The 18,062-nt window shown below is 37.3% G+C and overlaps 1 protein-coding gene across 1 annotated transcript in view; it reads left to right on the forward strand.

Annotated features, from left to right (window-relative positions):
* The window catches only part of LOC130604582 (uncharacterized), a 57,746-nt gene that overhangs the window by 26,356 nt on the left and 13,328 nt on the right, over positions 1-18,062 (forward strand). Inside the window, exons 12-15 of the mRNA XM_057419192.1 lie at positions 13-124; positions 6,270-6,369; positions 14,245-14,284; positions 15,281-15,332. Of these exons, the coding sequence (XP_057275175.1) occupies positions 13-124; positions 6,270-6,369; positions 14,245-14,284; positions 15,281-15,332 (304 nt within the window). The remainder of the gene's footprint in view (positions 1-12; positions 125-6,269; positions 6,370-14,244; positions 14,285-15,280; positions 15,333-18,062) is intronic.

Consider the following 18,062-nt stretch of genomic DNA (forward strand, 5'->3'; position numbering starts at 1 on the left):
CATTTGTTGCAGGACTCGTCTTATTTTCAGTCAGCTTGGGTATGAAGATTACAGTGCAGTTAACATACAGGTTTTAGGGTCTGAAGATACATATGGACCTCATGCTAGAAGGAGTATAGATGGTGTAAGTATTCAGTGGAGTGTTCTTAAACTTTTACTGACCTCTCTTAATCTCTCCATATTGTTATCTTTTCCACAACTTTAAAGGAAGTCACTATCATCTTGGGACTTTCACCCCATCATCTTGCAAAGAATTCAGTGTCACTACTTAGTGTATAAAATTAACACTGACAAGGTCTTTGCAGTATTGGATCTTCCAAAAGCACTGATATGAAATCTTACAAAAATGTTGTTGTAGTCTGTTCTAATGTTATTCATCTAAAGAAATGTCTTCTTATAAAAGTTCTCATGATGTAAACTTAAATTGCATTAGATGTAACTAAAAGACCACATTATAAAGATTGCAGAGTCAGGAAATGACAGAATTACTGTTACCTCTGCAAATTTAAAACTGTCTGTGAGTACTATTCGTGAAACAATCATCAACTATATAATTATGCATTGTAGTTTGTGACTTAATAAATGTATATGTAAGAATATGAATGATGGCCATAGCCACTGCAGCTGTGATGTGCCATGGTCTGTTTTCCAGATCTAGAATATGAAAGTTTAGGGACTTTTTGGTTGGTTGGTTTGTTTTTTTTTTTGGTTGGTTTTGGGGTTTTTGTTTTTTTTGTTTGTTTGGTTGGTTGGTTTTTTTTGAGGAAAAAGACTTCAAATCTTGTCCTCACTTACATGCACTTTAAATATTTAGACAGTTTAGTGTATTCCAGAACGGCAGCATTTATTTCTTCTTTAACAGTGGTAGTCTTGCAACGCTCTTAAGGTACATGTGGCAAAACTCAGCTCTGAGGTCAATCTTAGGAGTGCTGACACTTAAAATAGCTGACAATTTGTATGTATAGGAAACAAGAACATGATGTGGAGAAAGAGAGCAAACGTCTTACTAGTGTTCTTAGGAATTGGGCAAGTTACATCTGTAGCTGCTCATTTTAGTGCTTCAGCTTCCATTTCATTCTGCCCAGGAGCAAGAGTTGCTTCATGAGAAACAAGGTCTTTTTCCTTTCAGGACCATAAAACCTGCAATGTGAAGTGTGTTGCTGAGATTGCAGAATCAAAGTTTTGAAACAAAGGAACAAGTGTTCCAGTTGTTGAACTTGTCTGTATTCTGTTCATACCAGCTCCTTATGGTTATCTGCTGTAATACATTCTTTAATGTTACATAGAAAGTTTTCTCTCTGATCCTATAGAGTGAAGAATGATTTGAAAAAGAGTGGGTTTTTTTTTCTTTCTTACTGTTCATTCTGTCTTGTTAAGAGTACAGTATACGAATTTTCCAAATGAAATTGCGTAATTGTAATTATTTTCTGTATTTTCAGCCTCAACTCCCAGGCCCTACATTAAAAATAGTGTTATCTCTATTATATGTGCTTCCTATACATGCCTGAAATAGTATGTGAGAGCTAAGGCTGAATCATACTATTGCCTTTCCCCTTTACTTGGTTCCTCCAAAAGTTCAGAAGACACTAACCCGACGAGTTTTCATCTGGAAAGTAGCCATAGTAGAAGGGGTGGGGGGTGGTGTTTGCTTTTCCGTTTAAAATACAAAGTCATGGAATCCTAAGGAAAACATCTGCCTTTTGGGGCTTCATGTAGAAATAACGTAGTCTCTTAAATGCTCTTTCCAACTGTGTGTTTCCATCCAAATTAGACATGGTTATTTGGGTTGCAAATAACAGTGCTCAAAATCAGAGCTATGTTGTGTTAAGCAATGTATTAGCACAGCAGGAAAACAGTTCTAAGGTTCTAATGTCTAAATTTAGAGAGAAGTAAATATGTATATAAATACCAAGACAGGATAAGTTGAACAACAGTTGGAGCTCAGTGTGGATGGCTGGTGTGGCTCGACTAATCCTCATACAGGTCTGTCAGCAGGTCTGTCAAACTGGGTGCAAAGGTTTGCCTTTGCAGATGTAAAATGGCTGTACATCCTGTCTTATGTAGGCCTGTATGCTGTAGTTTGAGCTGCTGTGTGGAGTCTTGACTGTTCTGACAACACAAAGTATCCTGAGAAATGAAGAAATGCTTGCCTCCTCTCTTCTCTTGGTCTTCCTCACCTCTTTATGTGGTGGTTGTTTGCCGTTCCAATAGCTTGCTTTAGCAGCAGCAGCCCAGCATGAGCAACAAAGGGACCTGAGTCAGTACTGAGTAACTTAATTAAGCAGTATCTCCTGCTTTATTGCTTTCTGTGACAGGGGAAGAAGGCGGTTATGATAGTGTCACAGCATCAGTGAGTTCATGGTTTAGAGATACTTGATGTGTTTCATGTGAAAGATTGATTACCTATTAATAGTACATCAGGTATTAAGAGTTTGGTGTATTAAAAACTGCTGTGTATTCTCATCTTATACTAACCATTTGTTAACCAGGTTGCAACACACTGTAAATGTGTTGTAAACACATCTTAAGACTTGATGGAATATAACTTTTTTCTATTTTTTTATTATGATACTGTAAGATATCATACTTTAAAATAGTCTGTATATCTGGATTCATCCACTCAAAACAGGAATCAGCTTATTATTTTCACAGACCACTGTATTTTGGATCTGTGAGCAAGGAAGAAAACGTGGTAGTTTAGAACAAGGAAGCAGATGTGAGTGCATAATTATATTTTTTGCAAGAGTATTTCCTATTAAGTATTATTTGTAGTAATTTAATCTTGTGGTAGACTGTTAAATGGAAATACTTGGAAATAATGTTAAATGCATTTGTTGAATGTGGCATGGCTGCATATTTTCTGTGTAGCAACAAGAATGTAGTGAAACTTTTAAATTGGAAACCTGTTTGGTTTCTTATTTATATTATCTTGATCAGGACATCTGTTTCTGTATTCATAGAGGGAAATTTCTGTCCTTTCAGTGATGCATTCCTGCCTGACTTTTCCAACCCTATTCTGTGATACATGGTCTGCTGGAATAATACAACCTCTCCTACATTGGCTCTGCTAAACTTTTATTTTAGGGTTTATCTACATGAGTATTGAGGTAAACTAACAAAAATGTGAACCAAGTTTGCAGGATTTCCTGAATCATAGTAGTGCGGTAGGTATTTTCCAGGCTGGGATCTTGGAGGCTGAGAAATGAACTGTGTGTGTCTCCCTGTGAGTATATCTACACAGGGGTACCTAAGCAAGCTGAAAGCAATTACGTTTATCATTACAGTATCTCAGAGTACCTCTGTGAGGATATGCCACTAGAATAGGAAATAGAGAAAAGTCATCTTTCAAATTTATGAATATTTAGAATTTAGGTTTAAACGTACTGAACCAAGAAGGCCCTTTATCATTAGGTTTTCCCTGATCACCAGCTATAAAGTCAGGAAGCTTTCCTGCCTTGATATAAGCTGGCATAAGGGAGCTTGTTTGTGTTGGGATTTTGTCATGTATTTGAGCTAGAATGGAGGGTTTGGTAGTGTGTTAACATAACGGTCTCTTTGGGATACTCTTACAGTAGCCAGAACACTCGTGCAGTATATTACAACATTTATGATAAATACCATTTCAGCAGCTGCCACTAGGAAATACATCCATGTTCCTACATTGCTGAAGTTACTTAAATTCCTCAGATTGACTTGAGATTTTGAATGTTGACATGTTCAACAGTATTGCTTTTAAGAAAAATGTGCTGTATACAGAGAGGAAAATTATACTAATATACAAGGCATCAATATTTTTAAAGTTGATGCTCGGATTTCACATCTGGTTTATGTGGTTTTAAACAACACAGCTTTACAGAAATGTGGGCAATTAAAATAATTATTTTAAGATTTAGGAGATGCATTAAAAGATGGGCAATTTAGGAGTTCAGATCCAGCATGTAGTTTCTTAGGAAAAAACATAAGTTCAAAACATTTAGTCAAGTATTAAAATTGGGAGTGAGAAGTAGGGGGTGGAATACACTTTATTTTGTTATGATACTGTTAGGTTCACTAGAATTCTAAGGAGTAAATTTCCATTTTGTCAGGTGTGCGAGTCTTTTCACTGCTATCTGCGTAAATTGACAGTGGGTTAAAGTAATTTTAGAATTGACATGGTTTCTAGTTCTTGTAATCAGGGACACCTATTCGACTTTGGGTAGTGAATAAACATCAAAACATACAGCAAAAAGGCTGAGATGTGGTTTTAGATGAACTGAATTAAATTTGTGATCAAACAACTGCTTGCATATAATAACAACTTCAAGATGTTCATTTTTTCTCTCCTGTTCCTATCTATTAGACAAAGGATGCTGTTAGCATGAAGAAAGGTTCCTCTGTCTGTACAGTGTTAAGTCATGAAAAATTCGGTGCTGTGTAGGGTTTTGCTGTTCCTTAGCCTAGAGGTGAGAGGACTCCTTTAAGGAGTCACGGCTCTGTTCTTTTCATCTGACCATAAAATGTGTCTCCTCTCCTCCATACATCAATCCCCAACAATTTGAAGTTGATGCTGTTGAATTCTAGCAGCGTCTATATCTTTCCTGTGTGCTGAGTACTTAAGAGTCTCTGATGCTTTCAGAAGTGTCACTGGTTTCTGCATTTGTAAAGAAATAGGTTTTTTTTTTTTTGCTAAAATCCATTAAAAATGTTATACTAGCCAGAAAAATATTATTTTAAAATTATTATATGTAAGGAAAAAGTTGGAATAAACTAAAGCCAGGTTATTTAGTCATGTGTATTCACTTCCTGGTATAGTAAACATCTTCCATAAATTAAAAAAGGGTTGGATCTTCCAGAATCCAATAGTTCCTTTCTTCCAGGAGAATGTCCTTTTCTGTATCCTAAGTAGCTATATGTTCAATTTTTTTTTTCTTTTTTACTTTTCTACATTTTTAGTAGAACAGCTGCCATATCTACAGAAACTCTTTAGCCAGGGCATTTAGAGAGGTGTGAAGTGCTCTGAGCTCTATAGAACTGTAGAATAAAAGAACCAAAAAAAACCCAACCAACCAGACTTTGGTGTTTTGTTTGTTTTGTTTTTTCATTTTTTTTCATGCCTTCATGAAATACATCCTTTCCTGTTTATATAGAAAAAGAACATAAACACTGGAAGAAATACCCTAGTATCTTGTGGTCAAACTCCTTTGTATTTTACATTGCTATAAGTAAGCCAAGAATTTCATGTAAGATTATCAAAGAATCTTTAGAAAGTTCTTTGTGTTCACTAACAAAAAAAAGCTGACTTTGACTACCAGAGAGAAGTACTCTGCTGCAAAACTCTATACTTGAAGTAGTTTTGCATGAGAAACTCCTGACCAGTAGATCTTGATGTCTTATGCAGTCCCGTTTCATATGTATGATTGAAGTGGTTGTGCTTGTGCTTTGGGACAAGTAAGAGACACTTAAGGACAGACTTGTATTGTGAACAGGCTTCATATTTTTAGATTCAAAGGCAGACCAAAGGTGGTTCTTACTGACGGATGCAGATTCTCAAATAAATACAGTCTTTGCCCTCAATGAGACCTAAAGTTCATTCTAAGGCTTTTGCCAGTGTATTAATTCCAACAGTAGATTTTGTGGTGGCAGAAAGGAGATTTTTAAAGAAGTAAAATCGTAAGTGAGAGAGTTCTCGTCTGCAAGGGTGGGTGTCTTAGCTGACTGCAGATTAGGGAACAGAGTACTGGTTGGGTTTCCCTTCAGAAGAGATCTGCTCTTTTCTCTGGAAACGTGGTGGCTTTTACAAGTTATATTTTCCTATTTAACTCCCAAGGATTAGGTTGGAGTTCTTTTCTGTGAGCAGATTTGCTTATTTCTTGATGCTAAGAAAAGTAATTCTGGCTCTTGATTTGACCCTAAAGTATTCTCAGTGCACTTCAAGTAAGAGGAGAGTTTGTTTGCCAGTTCCACTGAGTGAAGCCAAGTGTTTAGTTTCTTATAAAGTACTGTTAGTTCTAGTACTTTGAGAACAGTGGAGAAACAGCACAGTGTTCTAGCAGTCTGAAGTATCCAATAGCTGATTTCATGGTAGTAAATTAAAAACAGATAATGAAACGTTAACAGAAAATTATAGTGATGCTGGATGAAAAGTCACTGAATGAAAGTTGTAGCTTGTGGCAGTGAGCACTAAATATTTCAGTTAAATATAACTTGAGTGCTGAGCTGCAGTTATTTTTCAGTTTGGTAAATTTAACTGACATTCTGCATCTAATCTAATGTCTGCTATTTTGAAGCAGGGTCCTCGAGAAGCTGTTATTTGGCTTGCTGTACACCATAAGCAAAAAGAAGCTGTAGAAATCTTCTCCAGAGAAGTTGCTTCAGCTGGAACTGGCATGGGTAAATATTCACGTTGTCTTCTGAGGATTTTAAAGTTACTTTTTTACTTTTCCATGAGCATGACTATCACCCAAAACTTAGCCGTGTTTGATTTCATTGCACTGTGCATAGTGAAATTGTAAGTTTTCAAAGGGTATTTATGTTTGGTGTAGAAATACAACCTGTAGATGTTAGAAAAATGATAAAAGGATATCTCTGGAAGTCCACCTTTTTGTTTCCTTGATACTCTTTATTCTTCCATTGCTACTAATGTCTTCCTGCCTTTTTTCCTTCTCTTCAGTAGTCTTTGTTTTCCTGCCCACGGTTACACCAATGTGCAACAGTGTCATACTCTGAACATGCTGGGTTTGTTCAGGTTTCAGTTTTCCCTTTCACCATCATTCTTCACAGAATGAAAAAAGTAAAAAAATCTGCAGTACTTGGGTTGGGTGGAGTATGTACAGCACTGAAATTGAATTACCGCAAGATGTGGACATCTGTGTCTTAAGGTGGCTGGCAAGCTTTCAGTTCATGTTATCAGGGCTTTTCCTGGTGAAACAGTGTAGAATCAGGTTGGGCAGTCTGCATGAATGATGGTTAAGGTGCTAGTTTTGTTTCCTAGAGAAATAGCTTAAACTTTTTAGAATATATTGTAGCAGTTATTCTCTAAAATATAATAATAAAAAATTAATTAAATAATAAATAATTTCATAGTAAGACTGATAGTGAGCAGCAATGGGAAAGACCATATTTCTGGAGTCATTTATTGAAAAACTGAGGAAAAGCAGGGACAAGTTACAAGTCCTTCCTAATGAGCAGCAAGGAGAAAGGAGGATTTGTTGTCTTGCAGGGCAATGTCACCTGAACTTAAGCACTTAATTCCATTATTTTTTGGACATTTAAGAAACAAAGAACAGTCACTTTGTCTGTACCAGACAAAAAGAGGAAAAAAGGGAAAGTTTTGGTCATCTGCTTGGACTGCATCTAATGATTGTGGAGTATTGTGGAGTATTGTTTTTAACTTTATTCTTCTTGCAGTTGATGTTTGTTACTGTAAGTGGTGTGTGGACAGTTGTACAGATAATAAGTTTCATATATGGTACCTTTTATCAAAGAATCTTCAAGCTGTGTAAACACCACCGACTAACCTTTCTAGTGTCTAGTAACATTGGAAAGTACTCTGCTTTATAGATGGTTTCCTGAGATAGCGGAAGGAAGCATAACCACAAAAGAATTTGGAGTCCTCGGTTCTGCTTTCCTGAAAGAAATGCTAGAGGGGAACTCCACCAGTATTTAAGGGAACCGGGCTGGCTAAAATTTAGGAATGGGGAGTAGAGGAGGAGAGGGTTAGAGAAAGAAGATTTGATGGTTCAGAATAAGGGTGGAGAGTCCTAATTGCTTCTGCTCTAGTCCATAGAATTTTCCAGTACTCATGTATCTGAGAGAGGCAGCACCAAGCCTAGTCTGTTAGACTTACTTGTGTTTATCAGATGCCTTTTTTTGAGATAAAATCCAGGAGCACTGTCACTGTTGATGAGGTCATTTCAGCTTAGTAGTTGCTACTTGTGGAGCCCTGAGCTAGGTTTGGTAAGCAGTTCTGGTTTGGTAATAGGATCATAATATGAGAATTACAAATTACAGGTAAAAAAGGTATTAGTATCTTTAGTAGCCAGTACTGAAAGCCTAGTTTGGTGGCTTTTGATTAGGCTGAAATTAAATCATTTGACTCAAAATTTTGGGGGACTTTTTTGTTATACTTTTTCAGACACTACAGGGAACAACAGTAAGATGAAAGAAATTCTTTTTCTTCCTGTGATTAAAAAGCTTATTGCAACAATTGTGTTGAGGGGTGATCTTTCTCATGCTTCACAGCAGAGATTTAAAACTTAGGTTGTTAGGTCTTGTGTCAGAGATGTGCTTTTTAGCTCTTCTAGTGAATTTAAAGTCTTGTTGTCAGTATTTCTGAATTTTTACTTATTTTGCAGCTTTTTTCCAAAATATATTTTGATACATTTTTGTGTAAATGTAATGGATAATAAAACTTGCGCTACATAAAAGGAGAGCACTAACTTGAGAGTGCTGATTATCCCCCACTACCCCTTTTATGGTAGATCTTCTGATAATGAGTAGAAAGGCATCTCAGGGCATTGTGCTGATTTGAAATTCCCTATTTCTTATGAAATCTCATCCTTGATGTCAGAAAGAAATGATAAAGGGATGCTACCTATGTGTTGGAATGGGCTGAAGCATGTGTGTGTTTGTGCTCTGCAATGTAGGCAAGGGGTTAGACCTGCAAGATCGAAGTTTGAGAAGGTGGCATATTCTAAAAAGCTTCCATAATCTGAAGTGAAAGACTGAGATTTTCATAGCTATTCCCTAATATGTTTTTCTAATTCTTTTTAAATTCCCAGTGTTTTGTTGAAGACCAATGGGCACATGAGTGTACTTGTACAAAAATTTTCTGAAGTGTTACTAAAACTGCAGATGTGATTCTTGAGGCCAGAGAAGAATTTGAAGTTACTGTATATAGACATGTCATATATTAGAGAGCGATTTGTTGTTCATTTACTGTTTGGAATGGAAGGCTTTTAGTGTAAACTTCTGTTAAGCATGGTATTTAGTCTGCCAGTTTCAATACTTTGTCAGTTTTCATTTGGATTATGTTGTTCTGAGGAGTTTAAAAGGGGATACAAGCTATTAAAAAAATATATATGCTGACACACCTAATCCAATTGCAGTTAATACCTGAGTTTGTTTAACTTTTGATTGGTAAAGGTATACTTTGTTTATTTCTCAATAGTTTGAAAGTTGATAGTAGCCTTTTTCTTTTTTTTTTTAACAGCAATGAGCAAGTTTGGTTCTATGCATGTATGGTGTCCTGAAAAAAAATAAAATTTCAAATGCATCTGCGGTCTTCACAGCTATTTTCTTGTTCTATAAAGTAAGCTTTTCTATACTTGGCAGTGAAAAATCCTGGACACACAGACTCAGATTTTTAAATCTGCAGGAGCCTGTGGGAGTTCAGTGCAATTCTGCATTGCCCAGACTATGGAAATACACCTTCACTTCATAAAAGCTAGCAGTCACAGACCAGGTTTGTACTACTCAAGGAAAATGTCTTCATTATATACAGTCTGGTCAGCCACATGGTTAGCATGTAAATAATTTATGTTGATGTAGTGTATTCACTTTGTCTTCTTTGATTCGGAGATTTTACTCTGAATAAAATGTAGTGTAGCAGGGGTTCAAGAAAAGCTTTGCTGTGGGAAACTGACATTTATAGTTTAATAGGAGTTCAGTAGCTAAGAAATGTTTTAATAATAGCTGAAGTCATGTGCTGACCCTTATTTCACATTAAAATGACCGGAGTTTGACACTAAGATGACAGCTGGTTAATGCAACTTGAGATTTTAAAGTGCTTGAGTATCTGTAAATATTATGACTGATACCCTAAGTGCATTGGAAGATGCTTCAAGAAATGTCCTCATTCTAGCAGTTTACTGCAGTCCCCAGTTTTTGAGAATAATATTGCTGAAGATAGTTTATCTGCTGTATTCAGAGGACATAGATAGAATAATTAAGAATTATGACTGACCCCTGTAAAAAACAGATTGTCTGCATTTTGTACTTCTACTCAACTATACTGGAAGAACTGTTGAGTGTAAAACCTGAGATTTCAGATTTGTCTAGTTTGATCACTTGAAGATGTCTTTAAAGTCTGCTTTTTATATAGAAATATATGGAGTTTATATATATATATCTTTAGAATATGCAGTGAATATAGTAATAACATTTTGGTTTGGTCACTGGAAATGTAAGGAACCAACCATTTGGGGTCAAAAACTAAGTTGGTGAGCAGGAGACTTCATTGTGTTTTAAAACTCTGTGAAGTTCCAAAGAAAGAAGTGTCACCTGTTAAATTTAAAGTACTTAAAGTATTTCAGATTTCAACAAGTCAGAGCCTTTTCATGCTTCTTTACTCTGAAACATTTTACAAGATGTTTTGTGTAGTCTAGTGTCTTTCTTTGATATGTTGCATAATGGTTTATTATGTTAAAAAATACAGATTTCTACAGAAAATTTGTACCTAAAATTTGGGGTCTTGCAGGAGTGCTGGAAGCATCATGACACAGAGGAAAAAACCTGACATGTATAAATATACATACATATACACACAGATGATGCTAGTCTGTTTTCCTTAAGGTAATTGGCCTGAAAATGAGTAAGATTGAAGGTAGGCTGGAGGGAGGAGTCATAAAATGAAGGTGGGATAAGACTATGAAGAATTGCACAGATTAACCAAAATGAAGCACTTGCTAACTAATAATTGATTCTTTGTTTTGTAGATTCAGTGTAGATTCAAACCTTCAAGTGCAGAATCCAGAGGAAGGGTCCTGTACTAGTGCTTAGTTACCTAGAAAGAATTTAATGGATTTAGTGCCTGACATTTCTTTAACCATGCTTGCCATGGTTTAAGCCCAGCCCCTAACTCAGAATTGTGCAGCCGCTCACTCACTCTCCCCCTTCTTCCCCCCCTGCTCCAGAACCCAGGGCAATGCCACATACTTGGGAGTTAATGAAAGCAGTGGATTCAAGTGGTGTAATCCCCAGTTCTGACTCGTTGCTTTTACATGCCCCGCCAGCTGGAGAATTTGTAGTTCTCAGGCTAGGTTCTCTGGCACTGCAAAGGAAAATGTGCTCAGAAATGGTAGGCTTTTGGGTCAAACACTTGAAGCAAAATAAATAGCATCATATTCAGTTCGATGATTACACCAGAACAGTCCTGTACCTACAGACGAAGGGACTATAAATGGATTGAAAGGAAGGTCTCCAGCATTCAGCCATTTTGTAGTGAATCATTTTTGTGCCATTCTGAAGCAAAGAATCTGACAGATAGTGGTGGTGAAGTTGTTCATCAACTTGAAGTGAAGCAACTTGTTCAAGAGTGTGACTGGTCAGATAGGATGACACTGTGCTACTGATACTTCTATCTGCCTTGAGGAACTAATGAATAGAGCTCTGATAACAAACAGTGATCACATAAAGTTTCTGGGAAAGGAGATCAGCAGCTTCAATCTAGCTGATAATCTTACTGACTTGATAATGCAGCCTGATTGATACTCTATGTCAAATTCTTCGTGTCGTAGATAAAGTGCTCCAGAAAAGAGGCAGAGGGGGCATCTGCACAGACAGATGCTCTGCAATGCAAAGTAAGCATAAAGTACGGCATGAGGAGATCTTGTTAAAGAAGGTGTCTTGGGCCAACTGTTGATTTAAGGAATCAGTTAACTTACCAGAAGTAGGTCTTGCAACAGTGACAAGTCCACTCTTACCAAGTTGCGCTTCATCTTCTATTGTCCCGTTTTACGGGGAGAGTGTAATAGGGATGCGAGCCCTGGGTTGAGGTGGGGTGGTGTGCTCTAGTGCTGTTTACACAAGTAAACTATTGAGTATAAGTCATCATCAGTTTAAGATTTGCTTTGTTTTCTCTGCCTGAAGCCTAAATAGGAATTGCATATAGTAAAATTAAATTGTACTTACAAGCTCTCCCATTTTGCTATTGTTAATGTAAGCAGTGGCTTAGATACAGAAGTTAATAACACTGTAACTGTGATGTTGCACCGGCGTAGCTTTGCTCTGCAATCGCATTTAAGTGCAGGGGTATCTAGTATCTCAAGAGGCAGATCTGTTGGTACAGTAGCTTGTACTAGAGAACTTTGAAAGACTAGCAGTAGCAAGCAGCAGTAGAAAGTTATTGTAGCCACGAGGTGTGAGCAGTGGTTGCTCTTAGATTGTTTTCTTGCTGTGATTAGAGCCCTGCTTTGTTGTAGGAGCCAATTTCTATTGTGTGAGAGCAGGCAAGTGAGAACTTTCAGGAAGTTGAAATTGGTGTCAGAACAAAATCTGGTATCCTTAATGAGCAGTTCAGCTGCCTAGCAGGAAGTGGGCCATGTGACAATCTGCAGATAATTTAAATGAACTAACTTTATGAACCTATACTTTCAACATGACCTTCCCATATCCAGCCTCCTCCACCAGCAACCTAAATAAACAAATTAGGAGGCACACAGTGCAGTAAAGTAAGTGTAGTTAGTTTTAATGTGGAATGGCAGTTTTATGCTTGAAAGAGTGCACAGGTAATATGAATAGAGAATCTTCACTGGATCATTTAAAGTTGTGTAACACTAATGTAAGGGATTCTTTCTCATTCTATCCACTGCCACATGTTTTGCAGCAGAACCTGCTGGGTAAGGAGGTGGTTCATGTCTTTTGTTGTTGGTTTTGGGGGGTTTTTTGATTCCTTTTGTTGAAGGCACTCTTTTTTTTTCCTGTACTAAAAAACATCATAGGCTTTTTTGTGGGAAAAGGAAGAGTTAATACTAACACTAGTAATCCCTTCTGGTTGTTCTCAACTGTAGCACCTTCTAAAGGTTGCTGTTATTTGAGGTCGATTGGTTGGTTTGGGTTTTTTTCAGCCTCTGGCTAAAAGTATAGTCAGTGAAGCCTGTTTATTTTGAGTTAAGTTACAATGTGCAAGTACTGTACTAGCACAGTGGCCAGGCTGGCAGAGTTATTACAGGCTAGCTTTAGGCAAAAGACTCCATCTAGATTTATTACTGTTACCATCTCTGAATCAGTCATTCAGATGTGCACTGAAATTTAGTTCTGTTGATTCCAAATGTGTTCGGTTACAGTGCAGTGTGATCAAGATAAGGACTGTGTAACAGCACCCACCTTCAAAAACTTCAGTAAGAAAAAAACCCTTGTTAATCACTGTTTCAGGGAAATCACTTCCAGTGAATGAATATGGCAAGACTCTGTAATCTGTGCTGTGTTGTACATCTATGATGCTGCTGGTGTGTGTCAACATTACCAAGACACTGATTCCAACCTAAAAGAGCATGCTGAGAAGTAGAGGTTATTAGTGTAAGCTTAGTACCACAGCAGCAAGGTTACATGGCTTTTAGTCTGTTTGGAGCACAAACACAGAGGATTCACACCTGGAGGAAGCAGTAATCCCATTTTAGCCAGGATTAATTTGGGTAAATATACCATGTGGGCAGCTTCCCACAGCATTTGCTGCTAAGGGACTGCTTAACACACTTCTTAATTCCTCGACTGATTCAATGTATGCACGTTACCATTTCTTTCCCTTGCAGTATTATATGAAGCTTTATGCATGCTCCATGCCAGAAAAAAATGGTGAAAAGCCATGCTCAGGATGAGGAGAGCAGAAATGTTTGTTTCAGAGGTAGAGCTGGGTAGATGGATTTAATGGTAGGAAAACCTGGCAACCTGATACTGAGAATAAACAAGAGTCTAATCACAGTGCTGATTTACTGCAAATCTGGGATCATGCTAATGACTTAAGCTTCTAAATTACCTATGTATCAAAGAGAGAGGATGAGATCTGCACTACCCAGCACCTTAAGAAAAGCGAAGGTAGCCACTGAAAATGCTAAAGATGCAATTTAATCTTGAAATAGTTCATCTAGTAAGCAAGGCCATGCTAAGCAAGTGTTAAAACACATCAGGTCAGAATTGTTTTTCTGCTCTCTTTAAATAAAACAACAGCAACAAAACCACCAAAGCTAAGCTCTTTTTTCTGTCAAATGTATTGCCTGACTTGTATTGGTATACAAAATATAATAACCTAAGATTAGTTTATAATTTGCACATTTTGAAATAAATTATTTTTATTAGAAGTCATAGTACCTTTTACATGTTTTAATTGTTGTATAAAATGTTCAGTTTTATTAATTTATGAGAATATGTGTGATTTGCTAGATATTTCCCAGCATTTATTAGATGTGCTTTATAGAAATTATTCAAGCTACATTAGTGTTTTGAAGATGGTTTTAACCGTTCTTTTGTGAATTTAATTTCCATTTCCAGCACCTGGCCTCACTGGAATTGTTGGAGGGCACCCCAGAGTGTAAGTTAACTCCTGATAATTAACTTCTTGTAATGTGTGATGGTCGTGTTCCTACCACTCACCATCGCAAGCTTCCCTACCTTGAAATACGGACCACAGAAGCAACTAGCCTGTGTTACATGCTGTGCTTAATAACTGATAACAAGATAATAGTGAGTACTACAAGATAAGTGCACAAATAGTGAAATTCTTTATTGAAATATTGAATGAGAGTTATTTTCTCAGTAGGTGTCAGATCAGCTCATAACAATATGCTTGTCTTTGCGTGATGAGCTGTAGGGAGAACTTTAAATATGACTTTATGGCAGAGCAGTAGCTCAAGCACATGCTAATACATGCAGATTTCTGGATGAGATTTCTCTTGTACCTGTTAGTTTGGAATGTGGGCACAGCAAATTTGTGTCTGTACCAGCTCACTTCACCTAGAAGTGTGAGGTCAAATGTCCTGGACCATCCCATAAAACATGAACCCATTGTGTTAGCAAGGTGAACAGAGTAATGTTGAGCATATGAAAAATAAAAAAAAAAACAATAAAAATCCTGGTTTAATGCAGTATTTCCTAGGTATGGCTAAAATCTGCTGGTGATTGATATGCTCACCTTTCCATACTCATAAGGGCATCTACAACTTTCCTGTCCCTAAGTGAATACTTCATTATGTCTGTCTTGTGTATGGAGACTGGGGTAGAAACTACAGATATATTTCCAGTAGCTCTGTGTAACTAGCCTAGGTATCAGTGTGGGGCCAGTGATGTGCAGTAGACTTCAGTGTCATGAAGTGCATCCTTTGTGAAGAAAATATTTTCTATACTTTGGCTACTCCATCCCGTAAAATTTTCTTGGGGTTTGTTTGTTTGTTTTTTAACAAAATCGTTTGTTTCTTAATGATGACATGGAAGTGTTTGTCTGGTGTATGAATAGTGTGCAGGTGTACGATCTGACATTTTCATTAATTTGTGGTTAAATGCATTTATGCTAGTTGTTTTGTGTGCCTAGGTCTCCAGTTTTGAAGCCATTTTTCTTCTATTATCCCAAAAGCAATGTTCAGGTAAGAGCCTACTATGTTCTTTTGAAGTAATTTGAAAGATGCTGTCGACACTGGCATTGTTTTGTGACTTCAAGTCCTAAATCTGCAAAGTATTCTTGTAACTTTTATTAAATACTTTCCTAGAGACTAATGTTATTCACACGGAACATTTTACAACAGTTGAACTTGGCAACCTTGCATGTTAGTTGCTGTGAATTGTGAAGTATCTTGCATCAAAACTGAACACCTCTTTTCAGGGTCCTGGAATTGTAGGTCTGAATTATTTTACCGCATTTGCAAAGAGTGCTAATGAAAATTATACATCTCTTGGGAGTTAAAGGGCCCTATTTAAAGAGGGTATTTACAGTTGATCATTTTTCTTGTTAACCTGGACACATCTTCTGACTTTTTGGGGTATCTGCATTTTGTATGTGTTGCTATTGGAGGGAAGTACAATCAGTGAATATCCTCTAATTCACATAGGTTTTACTACAGAGAGTTGGACCTTCTCCTGTCTGTAGAAGTAGGAGTAGTAATTTCTGCTCTTGCCTATACTGCAAAACCTGGAAAATTATGAAAGCCTGTGCAAGTATTGTGATGAGTATGATGGAGGACCCTGTAAATAATATCCCTGTGGTCGTATTCACTTCATAGCAGTAGGTCCTTTCAGTCTGAGAAATTATCGTTCAGATAACTAGGCGGTCCTAGGTGAAAAATTACAGTGTGAGATGGAACACTGAACTAGAGCCGTACTTCTGTTCCGTTGTTCACATACCCCTGTCTTGATTGAAATCCTCAAGGTAAACATGAGGAAACTGGTTTTACTGAAAATGTAAAATGTTTGGATTTATAAATATTGGTTTCTGCTTTTCTGAATGCCATCAGGTATTTAATTTATCCTTTGGAGGCTACAGACAAAACTGCATATATGCCTTTCTTTTTCCAATGCCCTTGTTAAGTCTTGCAGCTGTTGCATGCATCTTGTGCCAAGGTATCCTGATAATGGTGCTTCTCACTCAGTAAGAGCTTTCTCTCTAATTTACTCAAGAAAGTGGCCAAAGGCCAGAATGTTGGTCTGTGTCAGACTGCAGGTTTTGTGACAGGCTTAGGGTGGTGATGGGAAGCCTTAGAAGCACAGGCAGCAAGTGAAAAGGTGGGGGGAAGAGGCGAGGAACAAGCAAAAACCAGTTGATTAAAGGAAAAAAACTCCAACAACAAAAATCCCCACCTCAAACAAACAAAAAACCCAAACCAAACACACCCCCCCCCCCCCCCCCCCCCCCCCCCCCCCCCCCCCCCCCCCCCCCCCCCCCCCCCAAAACAAAAACAAAAAACAACCAACCAAAAACCCAAGAAACCCAACCAAACTTAAAACAATTATCACAAATCAGTTTAAGTGTTCTGAGCATTTCAGGAAAGGACTGTTTCATTTCCATACAGTGGTTGGCACAAATGTGTCCAGACACTGCATTTTCTTTTGAGTAGTACTGTGCATTAGCGGGAAATAATTTAAGAATCATTTACTGAGGAGATGCTATTTAGTTATTAAAACTAAGTTCATAAACAGTGCATAGTGAAAAAGCATTAAACAAACACCTCAGCTTGTCAATTACGTTCAAGTACTTATTGTTGTAATTTGCTTTACATGAATGGCTTGTCTTTGCCAAGTCTCATATGCAGTTATTATTTTAATGGAAATTTAGCCTATCATTCTTTTGTTCATCAAATTAAATGTAACCTTACTAATTATCACTGTGTTCCAGACTTTGTAAAATGCGGTTGAGTTCAGATAGTTATCTAATTTGGCAGGGAAGGAAAGCAGTGTCTCATCTACTCTTTTCCATACAGAAAATCAAAATCTCTGCTCTATGTAGCTAATCTGATGAGTGCATGGGTACACGGTTAACAAAATGTCACATGACCATCACTGTTGTACTGCAGTAATATTAAAGGTTACGTAACAGTGGGGTGTAAGTGATTCAAGTCCTTAATTCAGAGTTTCAGCCATGTATTAACAGCAGTGGCCTAGCTAGAGGTTAGAGAGTACATAAGGTTAGAGAGTACATAAGGAATTAACTGCTTTTCTAGATTGGAAGTTCAGGTACAAAGAGCCTACTTGCTCTAGTTCAGCATTTGACCTAAACCCAAAAGCACTCCATAAGGAGATTTGCAGATATGTTAATACTCCCACAGTGGGTTCTTTTGTTTTGTGTTTGATAAAACCATTCTGGGTGTCAGATACTGGTTTCAATATCTTGTTTGTTGTTCTCACTGCTTTTATGCAATTGTCCCAATTTTATCAGATCACCAGCGGTTTTACAGTGGTTATTTCCCATGCGTGGTTTCTCATGTTTAAAAAGTAACCTAAAACTTTTCCTCAGGGAACAGGATTCCGGCAAATCTACTGATTCAGCTTTTCTGGGGGAATAAATCAATAAATTTTAAATCTTGCATAACCATTGGAGGCCTTTGTCACTATTAGCTGTTCTCTAATAACAATCCTAAAGAGGGCTGAGTAGCATTATCTTGCATTTGCTGACAACTGAGCACTGATAACTGCTGCAGCTAAGTTGGTGTATAGTTTTGTTGTGGCAGTGTAACCTGATTGTATGTCTGACTCTTTACTACTGGGAGTCCTCCAGTACAGATGAAATGGATGCAGTTAATGCCTCTACGTGTTTGTGCTATATGATTTATCCAGAGAAACTTTGTTTACATCTTAAGTGAATAGTTCGATCAGCTAATGAAATA

Source organism: Pezoporus wallicus, unplaced genomic scaffold (assembly GCF_028554395.1).
Source record: "Pezoporus wallicus isolate ANWC-B61680 ecotype Strahan unplaced genomic scaffold, APGP_CSIRO_Pwel_v1 contig_2384, whole genome shotgun sequence".
Classification (NCBI taxonomy): Eukaryota; Metazoa; Chordata; class Aves; order Psittaciformes; family Psittacidae; genus Pezoporus; species Pezoporus wallicus.